At 36.8% G+C, this 21,912-nt stretch overlaps 1 protein-coding gene across 1 annotated transcript in view; it reads right to left on the reverse strand.

The window, feature by feature from the left end:
* Window positions 1-21,912, reverse strand: part of LOC131164778 (DNA-directed RNA polymerase III subunit 1) — a 135,027-nt gene that overhangs the window by 45,505 nt on the left and 67,610 nt on the right. Inside the window, exons 13-14 of the mRNA XM_058122217.1 lie at window positions 13,934-14,122; window positions 10,862-11,081 (exon numbers count right to left, since the gene is read on the reverse strand). Coding sequence (XP_057978200.1) covers window positions 10,862-11,081; window positions 13,934-14,122 — 409 coding nt within the window. The remainder of the gene's footprint in view (window positions 1-10,861; window positions 11,082-13,933; window positions 14,123-21,912) is intronic.

A 21,912-nucleotide genomic window follows, 5' to 3' on the forward strand; every position in this document is an offset into this window, starting at 1 on the left:
AATGGACTCTTCAAGGTCCTGATATGAAGATACTTGCCTAGCACTAATCTCAGCCTCAGACAACAGGCAAGGAGGTCCGTTTTGAGCTGAAAGGGCTGGATATTAACAAAATTCCTGCTCCAAGGAGCAGGCCTCTCACTGATTGCTCCGCAAGACGAGGATGGTTACCAAGACTTGCAGGGTGTCCCTCAAAGGCTTCAAAGAAAAGGCTATGATCCTATTTTAAGAGAGAGAGAGAGAGAGAGAGAGGAGAGAAGCCTAAAAAACCACAGGCAGCGTCAAGAAGAAGGAAATAGATAGAGATCTCGGAAGGCTGGAATTCTCAGTGAATAGATGAGTATCTGACTCAGAGAATGTATCGACCCAAAAAATAATAATAATAATAATAATAATAATAATAATAATAATTAAAAAAATTAATTAAAAAAAAATTATTATTATTAATTAATTAATTAATATTAAGAAAATTAATTAAATTAAGAAATTTGAGGAATTTGGGTATATATATATATATATATATATGTATATTTAAATACATATAAGGATATATATAAAAGTATATATATAAGTATATATAAAAGTAAAGTACGGATAAAGGAAGGCAAAAAAAAAAGAAACTTGATGGTTAAGTTTTGAACAAAGCAGTAAATGAAAGAATAAAAAAAAAAAAAAAGAAGCTTCACGCGGTAGAAGGAAGAAAGAAGAGAAAGAAAAAAAAAAAAAAAATTCTCTCAGCTCATGTTCTCCACTCCTCTTCTTTCTTCGATTTTGCGGTGGATTTTCGCCCAATTGAAAATGCCAAAATACCACCGAACTCCATTCTCCGCCACCGACATATCAACCGAAGTAGATTTTTCGTAGGAGTAACGTGGATATATCTTCTGGGGTAAGCCAAATTCTCATTCTTGTCTCAATTTTTCTTAAATTTTAAGCCAAATGGGCAATCGGACACCACCACGAGAATCTAGGGATGATTCTCTACAAGTCTAGCGGAGCAAATTTCTCGTGGGATCATTGTAGGAATAACCCCAAAACTAGGATAAATGGGTTATTTAGAAATTAATTATTATTTAATTATTGTAAATTAGGGAAAGGTTAAAATAATATTTTATTGGGATTGATTTGATTGAATCAGGGTTCGGGTGAGCGCTACGGATATAATCTTAGGAGCCCTGCAGGCGTGGTTCAGGGAATCAAGTAAAAGGGAATAGAATTATATCAGTATTTTATTAAGGTGAACCGGTTATTTACGAGCATATGAAATTTATTATTTATCTATATGATTTTTTTTGGAATAGTTTGAGTATTGGAAAATGACGATTGTGGTTAAAGTTTATATTTGGGATAATTGCGTATGATATTAAATTCGCGTGACATGAGAATAATTTTTCCTAATAAATTGAATATAAATTGCTGTGACATTTGGGTTTGCATGTGGGGATGTTTGGAATGATTATGACATGATGAATAAATTGTTATGTTTGACTCCTATGTGGAAATGTATTGCTCCGTTGGATACTGTGTGGGAAATGAATTGATCTGTTGGATTCCTATGTGGAAATATATTGATGCGTCTATGTGAACTAACTGGTTTGGTTATTCGTATGCATCTCAATATAACGTTGACATAAGGAGGTTGTTATATTGCCTAGATATAAATCATGATATGACGTTGGCAGGTCGAGGAGCTTGTTATATTGTTATTTATATGGGGTAGGACATTGGCAGGTCGAGGAGCTTGTTCTACTGATGTATGATGGGTAGGTCATGGGGATTGGATACTGGTGAATAGTGGTGCCTGTGTGGGCCACGTGTTGCGGAAGCTGGAGTGGTGCCTGTGTGGGCCACGTTATATCCTGTGTGGATAATAGCGCCTATGTGGGCCAAGTTATATACCCTGTGTGGGTAGTGGTGCCTGTGTGAGCCATGTGTAGATAAGAAGTACGTAGGTGCCTGTGTGGGCCATGTACTGACATGTACGTAGTTGCTCTGTGTGGGCCACATACTGAGGACATTGGAAAATGAAATATGAGATGCATGATTCCTGTGTGGATGTGTTGTGCGCATGTGAATTTAATTATAACATAAAAATAATGGTATAGCATATTGTGAATGCATGTGTGTGCATGCGGCGAGGTAAATATACCACCGGGGGCTTGCTGAGAAAGGCGAGTGCTCTGCTAGGTAGTTTCTTGGCACCAATGCAAAGGGATGCTACTTGTATGGGCGGGAAGACATCCCGATCCTCGGAAACTTTCGCCTTTAAAATAATAAAGATGTGTATACTGGCGGCGAGATAATTCTTCACCTGAGGGCTTACTGAGTAAGGTAAGTGCTCTGGTAGGTAGTTTTTAGTACCAGAGCATAGGGAAGCTACTTGTATGGGCGGGTAATCTTCCCTATCCTTGGGGACTTTCGTCTACATAAAAATTATGTACTTGTGCATATTGGATGTATGTATGACATTAGATGTCGGGAATGTTATTAATGGTATATTTTCTCAGTTGTTATTGATATTATGTGAGAAGCAGTTTATTTTGATATGTAAATATTAAAACTCATTTGTCACACACTATTTTAATTTATTCCACCCTTACTGAGAAGTGTCTCACCCTAGTGGTTTAACAATTTTTCAGGTTCTTCTGGAGACCGGGTTTGAAGGCCTAGGCTGGAGTTGTTTTTTGTGGTTTCTTTTTGGGGTATTGTGAGATACTGGTATATATATATACAGATATATTTGTATTGGGTTATGTTTTAAATACTCGTTGTAGATACGAATATCTGCATGTTGTAGTGTTCGTTTTTGGGTTGTTATATAGAACTCTAGTATTTATTTGAGGTTATTTATTTATATTTCGCTGTGTGCATGTTAATTATGAATCAGATGCAGGTGATTGGAACACGTGGCACCCGGGCCCCACTTGGCGGGTTTCGGGGCGTCACATAATTAATTAAATTAAGAATAATAAAATTTTTTTAATTAATTTTTTTAAAAAAAATTTTTAATTATTATTATTATTTTTTTTTTGGGTCGTTACAGAAGGCTCGTACCAGCAAGGGTTATTTGAAGACATTATGTTGATGAAATTGACATCTTGGAATGACAAGGACTTTAATGACAAATTAAAAAGAGCTATGGTTAAACGTTTTCTCAAAGAATGGAGAAAGCATATAATATGTTTATCAAAAGGAGGAAGTGATATCCTCATCAATACTTTTTCAACCCTCCTAGTCCATTATATGCCCCTTTATCCGATTCCTAAGTTACTAAGAGATTGTAAGAAATTCATAAAAAACTCCTTCAGGGGAACATGGGAGAGGATTAAGATATCATATTGTCATATTGGGGGGTATTTAGCAACCTATTCAAACAAAGGCTTAGAGCAAAAGTCCCTGCCTACTTTCAACAAAGCCTCCTTGGGAAATGGCTATGGAGTTTCATAAATGAAGATCTTTTTTGAAGAAAGATCATTGTTTCAAAGCATGGTCATGATCACAACAGATGGACTTCCAAAGAAGTTAGAGAAAGGTCAACAATACTTCTTCTCTTTTATCAAATTTTTGACATGGGGAATGAGGAAATATTCTTTTGGCATTTGGTGCAGCGCCTATCCTCTTAGTACAAGGTTTCCAACTATTTCAGCTTGGCTTGCGAGAAAGACACTCTAATTAGTAGTCTCGTACAGCTTTCAGCCTATTTGGATTATCTAGGAGATCCTCCTAGTCAGGAATCCCCATGATTGGGAAACTGAAAACTTTGTGAATTTGCTTAGTAGCCTGCAAGTTCCTTTTCAAAATGCCCCAAATGAACCAAAGCAGACCCTCCGACAAAAGTAGGGGTTTTACACTTAGCTCCTACTATAGGAAACTTGATTCCGCTGCAGTGGCCAGTAGCAAGTTCCCCTACAAACCTATGTGGAAGACACCTGCTCCCCAAAATAGGTTGCTATTCTTGGGCTGACAGCAGCTCTAGGGAAGATTTGCACAATTACAAACCTGCATAAAAGAGCACTGCTTCTTGTGAACAGAAGCTTTTTGTGAAAGGAAGATGCAGAGATTGTTTTGTTGCCCATGGCTCTGATCAGGCAGCAGGGGTTACTTTATGACAAGAGCGGATGTAATATGGGGTGGAAAATCATTAGTTCAAGTAAGAACTTAAGGAAGGTATTGACAGTTATTCCCCCTACCAATTACTGGAATATGTGGGGTCAGAAGAAATAGAAGAGCTTTCAAAGGATCAGCTACACTGTTGAATATAATAAAGACAAATGGATTGCCACTCTTACTAGTTCGTATAGTGGCTTGTATATGATAGCCACTTCACAATTCTTGACTTTTTTGACACTGTCCCGGGTGATTTTTCTTTTGGCACTGTTTTGTAAAATGATGGATATGCCCTATAATGAATTATCTATTCGCTGATCAAAAAAAGAATGTGGAAGTGAGGCAGGGGCAGCATCAAGGTTCTGCAGCCATGGACAAATTAGAAGAAAAGAAGGAAGGGAAGGGAGGAGAGAGGAGATACCAAGGGGAAACTCACTTTCACTTCAATTCAAATTCATCAATAACAGCCTACATCATGACTTTCACATACTATCTATAAGAAAGCCTCCAAACACATGAAATTACACATAAACCCCATTACATTGCGTTACAAACATACCCCTTGAATACAAAATTACTACAAAGAAGCCCCCAACATAAATAATCCTAGTACAAGCAAACTACAAACACACATACTTAAACAACTAGCCAACTAAGCACATTTCAATTTCAGACCCATTATACCATTCACCCCATTCTTTCACATAGGCCTCCTAGTTGGGTCAAAATGATCCATCCAAATAGCCGCTTCTCATCCTACATCAATTCCCTGTATCCAAAAATAACTTGACTCCATCAAGTTGGGGAAAGTACCAAGGAGTTTATCACCATGACTAGAGTCATCTCATTTCATAAGAAATGAACCAGCAGTATGCTTCAACTTGGTGAGTGGAAGAATTCGTGATGGCATCAACTCATACTTTCTTGTTGTCAATGGAGAGGGAATAAGAATTCTTATATCCATCATGCTTCACCTTCCTTTCAAATAACCATGGTCGGCCCAAGAGGGTATGACAAATTTTGAGAGGAAGGATATCACATTGTACCGTCTCTATAACCAGTCTTGAACGCAAGTAAGCAGCGATCATGGACCTTCAAGTTTGTATTAATCATCCAAGCAATTTTGTACGATTTGGGATGAGGCACAACTTCAAAATTTAACTTCTTCACAACTTCTTTAGAGACTACATTTGTGCAACTAACAGGATCAATAACCAATGTACAAATTTGTTTTTGGCGTATCACTTGAGTTTGAAAGATGGTCCACCTCCAATCCTCTGTCTCTTTAACCTTGTGGAAGAAAGCATAGTCGAAGCACTAAACAAGTTCTTAAATTGCCATCATAATCTAGTCACTTTGGAATTTTTGTTTCAGCTTCAACTAGTTGAATATCATCATCTTCTTCTTCCTCTTTTTGTGCAACAGCCATGAATGGGTTAGGGGATTGTGCAGTTTGATGTCCAAAACCATGGCATTTATTTGCGTGATGGTTGGCTCTTAAAAGTTGTTTCGGAATGTTCAGGAGTCTTCCAAGAGGTATTAGTCTAAATAGTTTTACCCAATTGCTCAACTTTCTTCTCTCGTACAACTCCACTAGTACTCTTCTCAAATGAAAGGGCTGATGTAGCTCTAGGAGGATTGCATTGCATGTCTTCGTCAATCTGAGTGGCAACCTGTGCTGTAATGAGATGACATGCAGCAAGTTTGGAGGCAATAGCTGGCTTCAACCCTTTTCTGTACAATGCTCTCAAAACGCCCCCCCTTCCATTCTATACGGCACAAGTTGCCAAATGATAGAATCTACTAGTGTACTCCATAAATCAAATAGATGAAAATGAACATGCTGCCGATAATTGGGAGGCACAAATTGTTCCTGCATGGCTTGCTTCATCTCATCCAACATTGTAATCTCACCGAATCTCTTTCTTCTAAAGATCTCCCTTTGTTTAATCCACCAAATATGAGCAGTTCCCTTCAATTTTGATTAAACAAAGCACAACTTTCTAGCCTCATTCATGCCATGCCATTGGAAATAGTACTCCAAAGAATACATCCACTCATCAAATTCATCAGAAGAACCATCACCATTAAAATCTGAGACATCTAGTTTAATTCCCTTACTCAAATGATTATTTTGACCTTCACACAACTCAAAAGCACGAGGGACAGCAGCTATTGCACCATCTTGTTTGGTAGGAAATTCCATCGGCCTTTCACCTAAGGCTTCAACTTCTTTGTTAGCCTATTCAACTCACCAGTAATAGTCTCCAAAGCATGTGTTGCACTTCCATATTTTATACCCTACCAGATAACGACTCCACCTTTGCAGACAACTCAACATTGGTTGACATGATGCAATCATATGAAGCAAATCACAACTTCACTTTCAATTATTCAAGAACAATCTTCAAAGTCACCTTTAATTTGGATTATCATGCAGAAATGAAACATATTCACTAGAAAACTCACAAATGCAGCAAAAAACAAAAAGGAAACCTGACTTTTGATGCTGGCAGCAGCAATTTCAAGGTTTTGTGCCAAAATTATCGTGGTTGCTGGCATTATATTGTGTCCACAACAAAATATCTCCATGCAAGTCAAAATATCATGGAGAAAATCCAAAATCTCGTGGCTGAAGCAATTTTTCTCGAGACTGGAAATTGCAGAAAACTGTGGAAGTGTCCCAGTTGCAGGTTGCCAGCGCATGGGGTGCATGTGCCACCGGTGAGGCACCTCCGGCGATGAAACTTTGGTCGAGGGGAGATCAGGGGATGAGGAGTTTATTGGTGGTGGTGGTGTGATGAGAAAAACATAGGAGATCAGGGTTTTCAAAGTGCCGATGGCTGGAGAAATTTTGGCCAGCGAGTGGGAATCCTCTGGTGGTTGGACGGTGATGAAATTTTGAGGGGAAGCGTTTTGGGGGGTTCTGTTTTTGGTAGTGTGGGTGGTGTTGCAGGATGGTCGCTGGAAAGAGTTATTCAAGATTTGGGGATGCAACTGGAATTTCTGAAAAATTCAGAAACTGCAGAACAACTTTTCGTTTTTTTTTTTTTTAACTGAAATTCAGAGAGAGAGAGAGAGAGAGAGAGAGAGCGTTAAGAAACTGAAGGAAAAAAAGGAACAAGATGAGAGGTTGGAGAAGTTGCTGGACAGAAACTGCCAAGAGACAGCCATAGAATTCAGAAATGAGAGTTGAGAGAGTTATGATAGAGAATTAAAGAGGAGAAGAAGAAGAGAAGGAGAAGAGAAACAGAGAAGAAGCAAGAGGGCAGAAGGCTACTGGGCAGCGAAGGATTAGGGACAGAACAGGAGATCAGAACAGACGAGAGGAGAAGGGGACGATGGTGGGATTGAAATAGAAGAATGGAGATCGAAGTTGGGCTTTGATACCAAATGATGCAGGGGCAACGTCAATGTTCTGCAGCCTTGGAGAAATTAGAAAAGGGGAAGGGAGGGGAGAGGAAATAACCAGGGGGGGGAACTCACGTTCACCTCAATTCAAATTCATCAATAACTGCCTACATCAAGGCTTTCATGCGCTATTTATAAGAAAGCCTCTAAACACATGAAATTACACATAAACCCCTAAAACTACATTGCATTACAAACATACCCCTAGACTATACAATTACTACAAACAAGCCCCCAACATAAATAATCCTAGTACAAGCAAAATACACACACATACTTGAACAACTAACCAACTAAGCACACTTCGGTTTCAGACCCAATAAACCATTCACCCTACTCTTTGACATATGTCTCCGAATTGGGTCGAAATCATCCATACAAATAGCCACTTCTTGTCCTACATAAGGAAGTCTAAACAAACTTGATCAAAATCTGTCTACGTATCATGCACCACCTTTGAGACAAGAATCTACAGTTTTTCTTTAATCAGTAAAAAGAAAACTCAATAAAAGTCACCAAGCAAGCGCCACCCATGTACAAACAAGAAATGAGAGAGAACAAAAAAATGGATTGTCAGTGTAACGGTGTATCCAAGAGTATCAAATTTTAAAATGTGTTTCTAACATGTACTGCTCACTGAACCAGCATGAAATAGTAAGCCATCTATCCTTCAATGTGGGAGGGGTAGATGTCCCTTCAAAAGCTAGCATTTCTTTCCACACAATCCAGAAGAGAGTAACAGGAATCAAGACAAGGCTGGCTTTTCTCCTTTCTCTACTCATAGAAATACCCTTGCAAGCCCAGATTTCCTTTCCCACAAATTCAACAGTGAGCCCATGCTGCTACTGCTGTCTCGAAAGAGCAGTGGCCACATTCCAAAAAATTCTGGTCCAGGGGCAGTTGAGCAGTAAGTGGCCACAAATTTTTAAGCATCTTGTTTTTGAAGGTCATTGAGAGTGAGAATCCTCCAAAAAGTTGCCTTCTGAACTGAAAAAAGAAACTTTGGTTGGCATGGCAGTTTTTCAAATGATTTTCCAAGAGAAATCCGGTCTGGCCTCAAGAGGGGCTGTCAAGCTGTCCATAGAAGGAGCTGACCTTAAAATAGCCTTCCAAAGAGGCACATCCAGATTGGTCCAATTGGGGCATTTCAATACAGGCAAACATAAATTAAACAGCAAACCACTGCACCTCCCAGTCATGTGGATTTCTAATGAAGGGGATGTTCCAAGTTGTCCCATTAACGGAGTGGCCACATACAAACACCCCAAAGCATCTTTGTTGCAAACAAGATTAAAAATAACAGGAATTTGAGAACTCAGAGGAGATGAGCTGAACCACCTGCCATGCCAAAAGAAGCGTTTTCCAACATGGAAGTGAATGAGGCTGAAAAAACCATCCCACCCTTTCCAGATTGCCTTCCAAACACTGGTCATATAGTACTGCCTGGGCTCATTGTATGCCCACCCATTGTGTTCAAGGCCATTCTATTTTTTTTCTTCAATATATATAGATACCTATATTAGATAAAAAGAAGGGAAGATACAATGAGCATGGATAACGAGTCCATCAAATAAAAACAAGAAATAAGAAAAAGAAAAGGGGAAAAACCAAAAACAAAAAACACTAGTCAACCCCTTAACATATAGCAATACACAGTGTTAACCAAGGAAATCCCTTTTCAACCCCTTTCCATCATAATTTACTGAGCTCTTCAATTTCGCTAGTTCTCTTAGTCCCTTCAACTTTCGACTTTAGCCACCATCTATGTGCACTTCACTTCATCCAAAATAGTCAACTTTAAGCCTATTTTATCCAAAAAGGTATTGTGCTTCTAAGTCCTTCTCAGGAACCTCCTCTGCAGATGTAGGCAAAATTCCATCACTTGGCTATATATTGTTAACCAGATCATCATTATCAAAGATAGAAACTCCCTCAAGTCCCCCCAAAAGGGGCTGGATGCACATAGCATAAATCCCTAATCTCTTCACAAAAATCCGAACATACCCATATTGTTCCCCAATCTCATCCAGCAACAGCCCCCCACCACAATCAAACTCACTAATATCATCACTTTCTGAATCTGAGAAGTCCCCCCATTTCTTTCCCTCTTTTTCTTTACTTACTCCATCACTATATCCAATCTCCTTAGCATGTGAATCTTCCACTAAGTCTATTTTACATCATTCAACCAATAGATAAACAAAAAATTTCCTAAGTTTAACAAACTAAAAAACAACATATGATTGTGAGATAGTTCAAAGAAAGCATCTTATCAAGGAAACAACCTTAATTATGGTTGTTTAAATTGCAATCAAGATTGTAGGACTGTATGATCCTATGACCCTACTTTACTAAAACGATTCTGATCCTACATAGAATCCCCAATTGGCATGATCCTCATAGGATTGTAGAAATATGGTGGGATAGGTTGAATCGTAGTAGGATCATAAATCCTATATTCATCCATAATTTTAAGATCTTTACTAAAATATTTTTCTAGTAGGCCTGGTTTATGTCTTGTACAACTTATACATGGAATGGACAACAAAGAAAATGATTTGGTTTATTTTATATTAACAAAATTAAGATTTAGAAATGTGTTTTTTGGTCCATTGGTGATTTTTAAAAGGTGCAAACTTTACACATTAAGAATGAAGATAGAAAAATAATACATTGATGCATTTTTTTATACCAATACATTGATGCATTTAGCAATATTAATGATAACAATAGCAATGATTTCAATGAGGTCCTCCATTAAGTGAACGAGGACAGTATTAGTGATACTAATGAGACAAATAGTGGCTTGGATGTTGACATTTAAGATAGAAGTTAGCTTGATAGTTTAGCTTTTGTTTGCTAAGACTTCTTTTAGAAAAGAAAAATACATATTCAAGTTGTATAGTTTTCTGTTATTACTTGAACTGATTTGTGTTAAAAAAAATTATATTCTTGTTTTCTCTATTAGTTATTATTTCATTTTCATTATAACCCAGTTTGAATAAGTTATGAATGCAACAATTTGACCCCTTCACCCACTCTTTTTTTTTTTTGGGTAATTTGAGCCCCCTATATCATACTGGTAGTTTTTTGAGTCTTCAACACTTACTAGCCAATTTTGTAGGTTTATCTCATCTAAATTTATGAAAAAATATACCAATGCATTTTTCATATTTATTGACATATTTAATAGAATCATATGATCCTCGATCCAATTTTACTATCTGATCCTTCAAACCATTCTATTGTTCCTATGTAGGATCCTGATTTTAACAACCCTCACCATAGGCATATCACATTGAAAGCACAATAACATGCAAAAATTGTAAGCATAAAAGGATCTAACCTAAAGTTGCCTTCCCAAGTTGCCCAGATATTAGCTCACTGTTGTGAAAATAGACAAACCCATCATTAGGACACATTGTTTCGTCAGAAGACACATATGTTCTATCTTTTTGCTTCATGTAAGTTTTCTCTGTTACGGTCAGATTCACGTAGACCCTCGTGCGTGCATTTGGGCGCAGTAGAACACTAAATAACTGTTTACCAGTCCAAAGCTCTATTGGCTGCAAAAAATATACGTTTATTTTGTTTAAAACAAATAAAAAATACTCTAAAGATGAAAAGAAGTTTGAGAAAACACATTTACAATAGAATTATATGCAACCAAAAATCATTCAAGGTTCATTATCTTGCATGAAAAATTAGAAAAAGAAATTGCAAAATTATTGCAGAATCTTTAACTTGCAGTAGACAACGAGAATGATTTGCAAATTTGAGGCATCACAAAAGACTGGATAATTCAGATGTATAGTTTAGATAGGATATAACTATTACCATATAAACATAGTAGCATATTAAATTGACTATAGAACAATGGCACATTCCATGATAGAACAAGCTGAATCCCACAAAGCAGATATAGTAGCATACTGATATTCTATGGTAGATCGAACGCATGATTGAAAAGAAGCAATTCTTTGATGCACTCAAAACCAAAAAGTATCTCATCTAAGCCAAGTTGCTCAGAATTTGAGACTATTTAATGATAGCAAAAGAAGAAATTTAGAATTTAAAATTGTTAGCTAGATTTAATTTCAAGTTTCACAATCCTTCCATATCATTGTCCACAACCTAAAGGCCATTCAACCATAGCAGTCTTTTGCTGGCAAAGTGTTCAACAAAACAGTTATCACCTTTTATTCTTAGTCATAGGAGCTTGGGAGCTAATCCAACTCAATTCCCAAATCAACCACCTAATGTATTCTCCCACAGTCACCTGGAACTGCGTTTTGGGTCATGTATGGGTAGGGGAACAGGATAAACTACTTAAGAAATATGCAGTCCTTGGGAGGGTACACACAGCCGGAATGCCATTTTAGATTGCAGTATGCTCAAACCACATTGCTGGGTCAATTAACTGGAACTCGGTATGCTATATCAGATCAGGGTACATTTTGAATTATTTACGTAAGACGGTAATGTGTTTAAAAAAATAACTATTATTCCTACTCAATTAAATTATATAAATTCTAAATGAAGAACAAAAATAAATAAATAAATAAATGTATTTCTTTTAATGTTAACTAATGTGTTAATTTTTTAATAATATTATTATACTATTAAATGAAGGGGAGCTTAGGCCCAACAGTAAATTTGTCGCTGTGTGACCTGGAGGTCACAAATTTGAGGCGTGGAAACAGCCTCTTGCAAAAATGCAAGGTATGTGTACTATAGACCCATTGTGATCCGCCCCTTTCCCGAACCCCACATATGCAGGAGCTTTGTGCACTGGGCCGCCCTTTTTTCAATTATTATACTCCTGAGTGAATAAAGTTGTTCAACTTTTTTAAATAAATGTGAATATAAAAAAACTAAAATATATAATTGTGTACTCAAGTAAATATACAGCATACAAATTTACAGTTTTCTAGGTTGAACGTCAAAGACTTGCATGCACGCAAAAAAGCAGGGAGAGGGTAATTCCTGGTCTCTCTCGCTCTCTCCCCCTTCTCTTCCTCGTACCCTCCCCCCTTTTCCATGCTTGGAATTATTTTCAAATAAAAAAAAATTGTTCCCACTTAGATGTACAAATTTTCATCAGACATTCAGAAATAAATAGCAACAAGAATTTTGATTCCTGTCCTCCACAAAACACCAGCGACATTCTGGTGTCTCCCTGTTGGAAAGTTGAAATGGCACAAAAAGCTATTTAACAGGCAGAAAATGGTGGGCTCGGACACGCACTATGAAAGTTGCACTAACCCTGCCTACATGGATACAATCATACAACAGAGGGGCAGGCTTGGGACCAACGACAACAGGCAAACAAAATATTCATGGGTGTCTTGACACCCATGCATGATGACCTAGAACAGCCTTAAGCACTTGAACTTCCACCTTATGTCCTATAAGTTTTGATTGCTCACACTAGCACCCAATATCTTCAAAAATATGATGCTTTAGACAGCCTCAGCTCAGTAAAGCTGGAGTGCCGCACAGTTGTTCAATCGGTGGAACAGATTTGGCACTCTCTAGCACATTGCTAGTCAATTCACAGCATGGCAAACAGAAGGCTGTTGCACATTACCTTCAAGACCGCCATCAAAGCCAAGCCAACATTGCTCCAGTTTCTGTTTCCACAAGTTGTTCAAAATAAAGCAACAGTACAGGTAAAAAAAGGTTTAATAGATTTGCCTGTTTCAGAATGAGAAAAATGATCTTGAGAACATGAACAAAAGTCACGATAAATCGAATCACCTAATAAGATTTTCTGATTTTTTTTTGCAACAATTGATTTTTCCCTTCAAGAAATTGACTCGCAAGTTTTTTGCACAAATACAAATAAAAAATTCACTTATTGTCTGCTCAATCCTGATCTTCATTCTGCCTAAAATGGGATTTCTTAAGAGAAATGGCCTATGCAAATCCTCCTCCACAAACAACTCAGCAAAGAAAACCAGTAATCTCATTAGTTGCCATTCTGGGATCAGTAGAAACCTCACCCCACCCCACTTTTGAATTCCAATTCCCTAATCTTATTATTTCTCATCTTGCCATCACATTGTTTTAATATATATATATATATATATATATACATATTCGGTATTGCTATTTGATTAATTAGAACAAAATTTTATTTTAAGGACCCCCCCCCCCCCCCAGCTGGCCCTTTTCAGATTTCATGCAATAAATAAATAAATAAATAAGGCAAAGAAGATAAAAAGATAGAAACCATTTCCATGGTGTTTTTCCTTTATATTTACAATATGTCAATCATCCTTGAGCAGAAATAAAAGGTGATGAAGCAAATGATAAAAATAAAAATAAAAACAAAAATAAAAAATGGCGCACATATACATGTGCTTGTATGTGCACGTGTGCATGCCACAGACAGCATCAGCCATATAAATTTTACCTTAATTAATGCTGGCGTTGGCAAGTCAACAACTTCCATCCCATCCCCCATGTAAGAACATAGCAAAGAAAAAGTGGCACGGTCATAAAATGTGTCCTTCCTTGTTATGAGGAACGAAGACGTAAGAAAATCTTGAGTGGATGCAACCAAGACCTCACCATTCTTTGGTGTGCACAAGTTGTTTTGCACCTAAAAAATAATCATAAATACCTCTAAATATAACGATATCCAATACCTAAAAAATATAAATGAAGCAACTTGAATGAGTAATATCCTTTTCATATAGCAGTTACAGATGATAATAAGCATGAACCATTTTACCCAAAAAAAGTAAAACAAAAAATTGCTGAACACAAAAGTGAAAGGGATGATAGCCAAGAACACGTTACTCCATCAGCTCACTTGAATAGAGAAAAGGATCCACAAAAATGGCACGAATAATTCCTTATTTCACAAACAAAGAACTTTATTTGAAAGAGATAGGGAAAGAAGTATGACAAAAGGAAAGAAAGATAGTATGGAGAATAAGGAATCCTCCAACATGACAATAAAAACAACAAACGAAAAGAAAAGAAAAATATCTACAATACAGCTCTAAAGAAAAAAAGCTATGTAATCACACTACAAGTCTTCTAGAGAAATTCCTGAACAAGCCATTTGCAGAGCTCCATAGCAACACATGAAAATACTAGGCTCAAAACCAAATTATGAGATGCAAATATACCCTTAAAGATCCAGCATTCCTCTGAGTAGAAAACTCAAATGGTAGCAAGAACTGTGCATTTCCACAAAGCTTTCCTCTCCTTTCCCATGCCAAAGCTACTATAATTTACAGCACAAAAAGCAGCCAATGGTGGACAAACTCAATTTCCACCAAGAGAAAGCACCTTCAACAATGTGCTGAAAAGAAGACAGAAAAGAGAGACGAGAAGAATTCAGAAGCTCAAATAAAGGGAGATTATAAAAAAGTTGAGTTTTAGGATGATTATGATGAAGAAAGATCGGATTTGTCTGACAGGAGAGCTTGCAGTCACAACAATGTGATGTAGGACAAGGAGCGAGTATTTGGATGGATCATTTCGGCCCAATTAAGAGGCCTATGTCAAAGAATAGGGTCAATGGATTATTGATCCTAAATCGAAATGTGCTTGGTCAATTAGTTGTTTATTATGTGTGTTTAGCTTGCTTGTCTTAGGATTGTGTATTTTGACAGCTTGTTTTAAATACTTGAGTAATTTTAGGGGTATATGTGTAATTTCCTGTGTTATTGGCTCTCTTGTAAATAGTGTGTGAAAGCCATGTAGAAGTTGGTTGCTGAATTTGAACTGAAAGTGAACATGCAATTAACCCCTTGTATCTCTGCTCTTTTCTCCTCCCCTTACTCTCTTCAATTTCTTGTAATTTCTCTCCATGGATGCAGATCCTTCATGCTGTCCTACATTTGGCATCAAGGCCCAACCACGATCTCCATTATTCCTTTTTCCAGTCCCCCATTTTCCCCTCTCACTCTTCTTCTCTTTTCTTCTTCCTGTTCCTTCCCTACTCCTGTCCTGATCTGTCTCTAAAGTCTCTGCTGTCTTCTAATTCTATTATGTAAATCTGCATCTTTTTCTATCTATGCCGTCTTCTGTTTCTATTCTGCAAACCTCTTCTGTCCTTTCCCTATCGCTCCTCTTTTTCTGCTCTTTTTTCTAATTCTTCCCCAACATTCTATCCAATCTCTCTGTGAGTTCTGAACTCCAGTTGCTATTCTAAATCAAAAACCATGCAAATTGCTTCCAATTTGGCCACACATGTTATAATTCCAATTTCCAACCAAAGTTGTCAGAATCTTGAACTCCTGACACTCGATTTGTATCGATTCCACCACAAATCGATTGAAATATTACTAGTGAAAAAAAAACCAAAAAAAAAACTGAATTGTTGCCGAATCTATCAATCACCACATGAAACTAATGTGGAGTACCAGTGCATCATCAGCACACCGAAGGATTGATTTGTCACTTCAGCAATAAAAGAATCAATTGCATTGCTGCATTTTGTGAGTTTTCTATAGAATTTGTTTAATTTTAGCATGATCTCAAGATTAAATGTGAATTGAAGATGGTACTTGAAAACTGGGAATTAGATTTGTGGTTTGCAGGAATAGATTGAGGATTGTCTGCAACTTGTTTAAGGGCCCCTGGTGATACAACATAGTGACTAATGTTGAGTTATCTGCAAAGGTAAAATTATTGTCTGGTACAGTACAAAACATGAAGAGTGCCGTTGAGACTATCACTAATGCTTTGAATAGGCTAACAGCCCAAAGTTGCAGCCTTAGGTAAAAGACCCATGGAATTTCCTACCAAGCAAGAAAGTTGTGTGGCTGCTATCCCTCATACTTTGGGGTTGAGTGAAGGCCGAAATGATAATTTAAGGGAATTAAACTAGGAGTCTCAAATTTTAATGGTGGCAGTTCTCCTAATGAATTTGATGTTTGGGTGTATTCTTTGGAGTACTATTTCATATGATATGACAAGAATAAGACTAGAAAATTGCATTTAAATGAATCAAAATTTAAGGGGACTGCTCAAATTTGGTGGATTAAACAACTGGAGATCTTTAGAAGAAAAAAAATTGGTGAGATTACAAGGTGGGATGAGATGAAGCAAGCCATGCAGGAGCAATTTGTTCCTCCCAATTCCCAGCAGCATGTTCATCTCTAACTCTTTGATTTGAAGCAAGAGAAAAAGAAAGTGACAGAGTACACTAGTAGGTTCTATCATTTGGCCACTCATGCCAAGATAGACCAGAAAGAGGATGTGATGATAGCTTTGTACAGGAAGGACTGAAGCCAGACATTGTCTCTGAGCTTGCAGCATGCTGTGTTATTATAATCGGAGATGCAGTACAGGTTGCCACACAGATCGAGGAGGATATGCAGCATAATCTTCCTAGAGCTACATCAACCATTCGTCTTGAGAAGAGTACTAGTGGGGTTGTAAAAGAGAAGACGGTTGAACAAATGGGTATAGGTGTTCAGAGTCTTCAGACTGATACCCCTTGGAAGACTTCTGAAGCATTTCAGAACTTCTATGGCCCTACCATGAATCAAATGCTTCGAATGTCAAATGCTAGACACAATCTAGTTAGGCATCCTAACCAAGTCATGGCTGTGGCAGAAAAAGAAAATGATGATGATGATGATGGCATTCAAGTAGTTGAAGTTGAAACAGAAATCCCAAGTGAATTAGATGATGATGACGGCAAAATGAAAATCTGTGTAGTGCTTTGACATATGCTCTCTTACCAAAAGGTTGAGGAAAAAGAAGATTGGAGGCGGACCAACACCTTTCAAACTCAGGTGCTTTGTTAAGAGCAGCTTTGTGCTTTGGTTATTGATCGTAGTTGTTGTGAAAATGTAGTTTTGGAAGAAGCTGTGAAGAAGTTGGAATTGGAAGTTGAAATTCATCGCTATACATACAAAATTGCTAGGGTGAACAATACCAAATGGAAGGCCCATGATCATTGCTTGCTTACATCAATATTGGTTCAGTTATAGAGACAATTCAATTGATATCCTTCCTCTCAAAATTGGCCATATCCTTTTCGCCAATGATGGCTATATGCAGAAGGTTACACATGATGGACATGAGAATTCTTATTCCCTCTTCATTGACAAGAAGAAGTATAATTTATGCCACCTCGAGCTCTTCCAATTACAATTGAAGCATACCGCTTGTTCCTTTCTTATGAAGCGAGATGATTCTATTCGTGGAGATGGACTCCATGGTACTCCCAACTAAATAGAGTTGAGTTCTTCTTGGAAGGAGCGAATTGATATAGGACAAAAAGTGGGTATTTGGATGGATCAATTCGACCAAATTGGAATGCCTATGTCAAAGAACTGGCCTAAACCCAAATGTGCTTAGTTAGTTGTTTAGTTTGCTTGGACTAGGATTATGTATTTCGGGGACTCATTTGTAATATTTGCATAATTTTAGGGGTATATGTGCAATAGTGTGTGAAAGCCATGTAGAAGTTGATTCCTGAATTTGAATTGAAGATGAATGTGTGATTTCCCCTTGTATCTCCTCTTTTCTCTCTTATCCTTCCTCTCTTCGATTTCTTTTAATTTCTCCCTGTGGATCCTTGATGTTGTCCTACATCACAATGGAAAGAGGAGGCAGAAATTTACACAAAGAACCAGGGGAAGGAGAAATACTTTTGATAAGGAAGGCAGCTCCAGCCTCCAGTAGTGATAGTAGTTTTAGCATGGCGAGTCATAGTGTTCAAGAACCTAATCGTAGCGGACATCAATGGGTCAATCTTGATTCCCCTGGACCTAGGCTAAAGGCAATGGATCCAAAACTGTAGAGGAAGAGTGCCAAACAACCAAAAATGAACGCTAAGTTACCCAAGGTTTGACAAATAAGTTAGGAAGGCGGTGGGAAATTTTCTTACATATATTGATCCCATCAAATGTTGACTTTCCACTTATGTAGGCCTATGCTTGATATTGCAACAAAGATTGGAAAGGGAGTGAAAGGCCAAGTCCCGTACAAGGTTTCTGCAATTTATTTCAAGCAAAATATCAAGATACGAATGGTTCTAGGTCCTCCTCTATTGCCATATAGAAGTAGAGAGGCATGACTATTATGTGCAATGGATGGTCACGGCCTACTAGAAAGCACATAAATATTTTTTTAGTTGAATGTGATACAGGTACCATGTCAAATAATTTGGTAGATGCAACCAATGTATCTAGCCAGATTGTTAGGTAATTTTGATTGTTTATGTAATTAGTTATGTATTTATATTTATTTTTAAAATAACATAGTTATTTTTTTAATAACATAATGCATCATTATCTACAGTGATTGTTTAATTAAAACATTGATTTCAAATTAATGGACAATGTGGTAGAAGAAATCAAGTTGTCTAGGCAATGACTAACAATGGGAATATGGGAAATTATAAACGCAAAAGAGACCTAATTTGTATAGACAGCACATGCAGCACATTTCATTGATTTTATCTTAGAAGACATTGGTATAAAAACTAATGTTAAGAATGTCTTAAATGATACAAGGAAATAACTTCATTTCCAATTACATACGGCCAATGAATTGCATGAAGATATTCATGAATAATGAAGATCTCTTTTGTCCTGCCAGTACTCAATTTGCCATTATTTTACTGTCTTATGAGACCACTTGGAGGCATGAACAAGTCTTGAGGGAAAAGTTCATATCTAATACTCAAAAACTCATAAATACAAGCCCAGCATAAGATGCCGAGAAGACTATAACAGGGAAAGAGTTTTATCAAAAACTTACAATTATAATAAAGGTGCAAGAACCCTTGAGAAAGTGTTCAAATTGGTTGGTAGGCATGAAAAACCAACAATGGGTTTTATATTCGGCAGCTGATAGAATGAAACTTGTAATCCAAAGAGAATGAGTGTATAACAAGGGTTGTTGAAAAATAATTGATACTGGTGAATTTTTAACTACATTAGGACCTGCATGCATTTGGTAAGTGTTAATAAATGCATTTTCTTATTATTTATGTTTTTAATTATGCACTATGTTGTATGTCATTGCCAGCATATATGCATTTAATGCGTTTATGATCTAATTCAAGGCAATTTCCTCAATACTCAATTTATGTATGCTGCCTCAGTCTCTCAAGCACCTTCCATCAAAATTTCCACTTTCCATCACCTTCAAAGTTGAAATGGCAGTCAATTTTTGTCATGTGCATAATTTCCATCAAAATTTTAATGAACCATCCAAAATTTAGTGAAACTTGTCCAAATTTTAACTAAAAAATGAAATTTCTTTGGAATTCTAATGTGAGATTTAGTGCAAAGTGAAATTTCTCAGTTAATTTATCTTATTTTTTTCTTGAAACAAAAGATTATTAAAAGGGCATTTGAGAAATATATGAAAAATTAAACTTACAACAACATTTTTATCTAACATTTCAAGTCTAAACTATCTTTATTTGTATAATAAATAATATGTAATTGATTTATGAAATTCATTTATATTAAAACCAAATATGTTTAATACACATATTTTATTGCTATATTACAACTATTCCACCTCATACACCACATAGATGAAATTAATTTGTAATACATTAGTATTAAAACTTACATTATAAAGTCAATCAACTATTTTTAGAGTTTCATAAAATAATTCCATGCTTTACTACTAATTTCCATTGTTTTTCAAATCAAAATCGAAATTGACATTCAAATTGAAATTTCTGTACTTTCGGAGCTCCGAAACTTTAGTCGAAATCAAAATTTAAGGCCTTGCTCTTCAGTGAATAAAAATAACCTTAAGAAACAGATGTCTGAAATTATTCTCATTAAAAAGAATTCTTTAAGGCAAAAAATCACAGGCATTTAAAATTTACAGCATGAGGTACTGATGAGTTTCTGCAAGCAAATGATACCACAGCTCCAGCTAGGAATGCATGAATGAGGCCATAATAATTCAAATGCTGCATTCCTACATATCCATGGGGGAGCATTATAACTAATAAAAAACAGTTTTCTTTTGATGAAAGAGGCAGAGTTTTCATTAGATCTCTAAATGATAGAGAGCTAACCTCCTTCTTGTCAATGTTGAACAATTGTCATCTTACTCCAGCTAGGGATATTTGGTCTTGGGCTTTGGAACATTTGGGCGTGTATTCTTGTAAATCATTATTTGAGTTTTTGACCCATTCCAATTCTTGTTTTCCCCTATATTCATTTATTTTGAATGCTAAAGCACCCCCAAAAAGTAAGGTTTTCATTTCGCTGATTGTGCTTATTAAAATCAATACTAATAACCTGTTGCATATCAGGAGACCTTTGAAGGCCTTATCTCCAGATGTTTGCATGAGCTGTTATTTAAATTCTGAAAGAGCACCTCATCTATTTTTACACTGTGATTATGCTTGGAAAATATGGGATAAATTGATTGGTGTGATGTGAGAAAATTGGGTTCGCCCAGCGTCAATGGAGGGAATGTTGTCTATTTCTTTAAGGGGGTCAGAAAAAATGAAGGAGAGGGCTGCACTTTTGAAATGCAGGATTTTCGCAGGGTTGTGGAGATTACGATTGGAGTGTAATGCACAGATTTTTTCAAGTTGAAAATTGAATTTCCAGCTGACTGTGGGACAAGATTCAATACATGGCCTCCTTATGTTGTGTTGGCTTCAGTTGCTTTAAGGAGTTAGCTTTTCGGAGGTACAGCGAGAATGGAGGAATCTTTTACTCTCACTTTTTCCCAGTCTTTTTGTTTTCTTAGTTTATTTTCTCTGGATAATTCCAGAATTTTGACAGGAGAAATCTTATTCCTTTTTTTTCTTTTTTGTAAATTCTTCTCTTATCAATGAAATCTCTTACTTTGTTGTCAAAAAAAGAAAAAGTTTTCATAAATCATGGAGAAAAATTTCCATCTTTGTTTCTATATTACACTATCAATCGAGAAAATACATCGGATAATGGCAAAGTTACAATTTTTTATTTTCACAAAAAAAAAAAAGCAAATCAGTGGGGAAGGGCTTTTCGGTACCCAATCACTTCATCTGATGCAACTAAAAGTGAATAGCTAAGGGCATTTCCTATCTCTGGATAAGATCCCAAATAAGGGTGCAATCCAATAGATTTGCACCCCGGATGGCAATGAGGCAAGAGAATAGAATAAGTTTCTGGACGAATGAAAGGCAGAGAAGAGGATTGTAGCCCTATCTTAGATTCGCAAATGATCACAACAACAATATCTGGATTGTGGCTCCACAAACATGCATCAAGGGATTAGGAAGCCGGAAATAGCACTGGTCACTGGCAGACAGTCTTTTTCAAGATTACAAGTTACCCTGTGGTGGCAATGGTGGAATTTCAGCGAGGGAAGTCAAGGGAGAAAAAAGCTTGAAAGGAGCTATATGATTTTTTTTACCAGATGGTTTGACTAGAAGCTGCTGGATGGACTTCA

The sequence above is a fragment of the Malania oleifera genome, chromosome 9 (genome assembly GCF_029873635.1).
Source record: "Malania oleifera isolate guangnan ecotype guangnan chromosome 9, ASM2987363v1, whole genome shotgun sequence".
NCBI lineage: Eukaryota > Viridiplantae > Streptophyta > Magnoliopsida > Santalales > Ximeniaceae > Malania > Malania oleifera.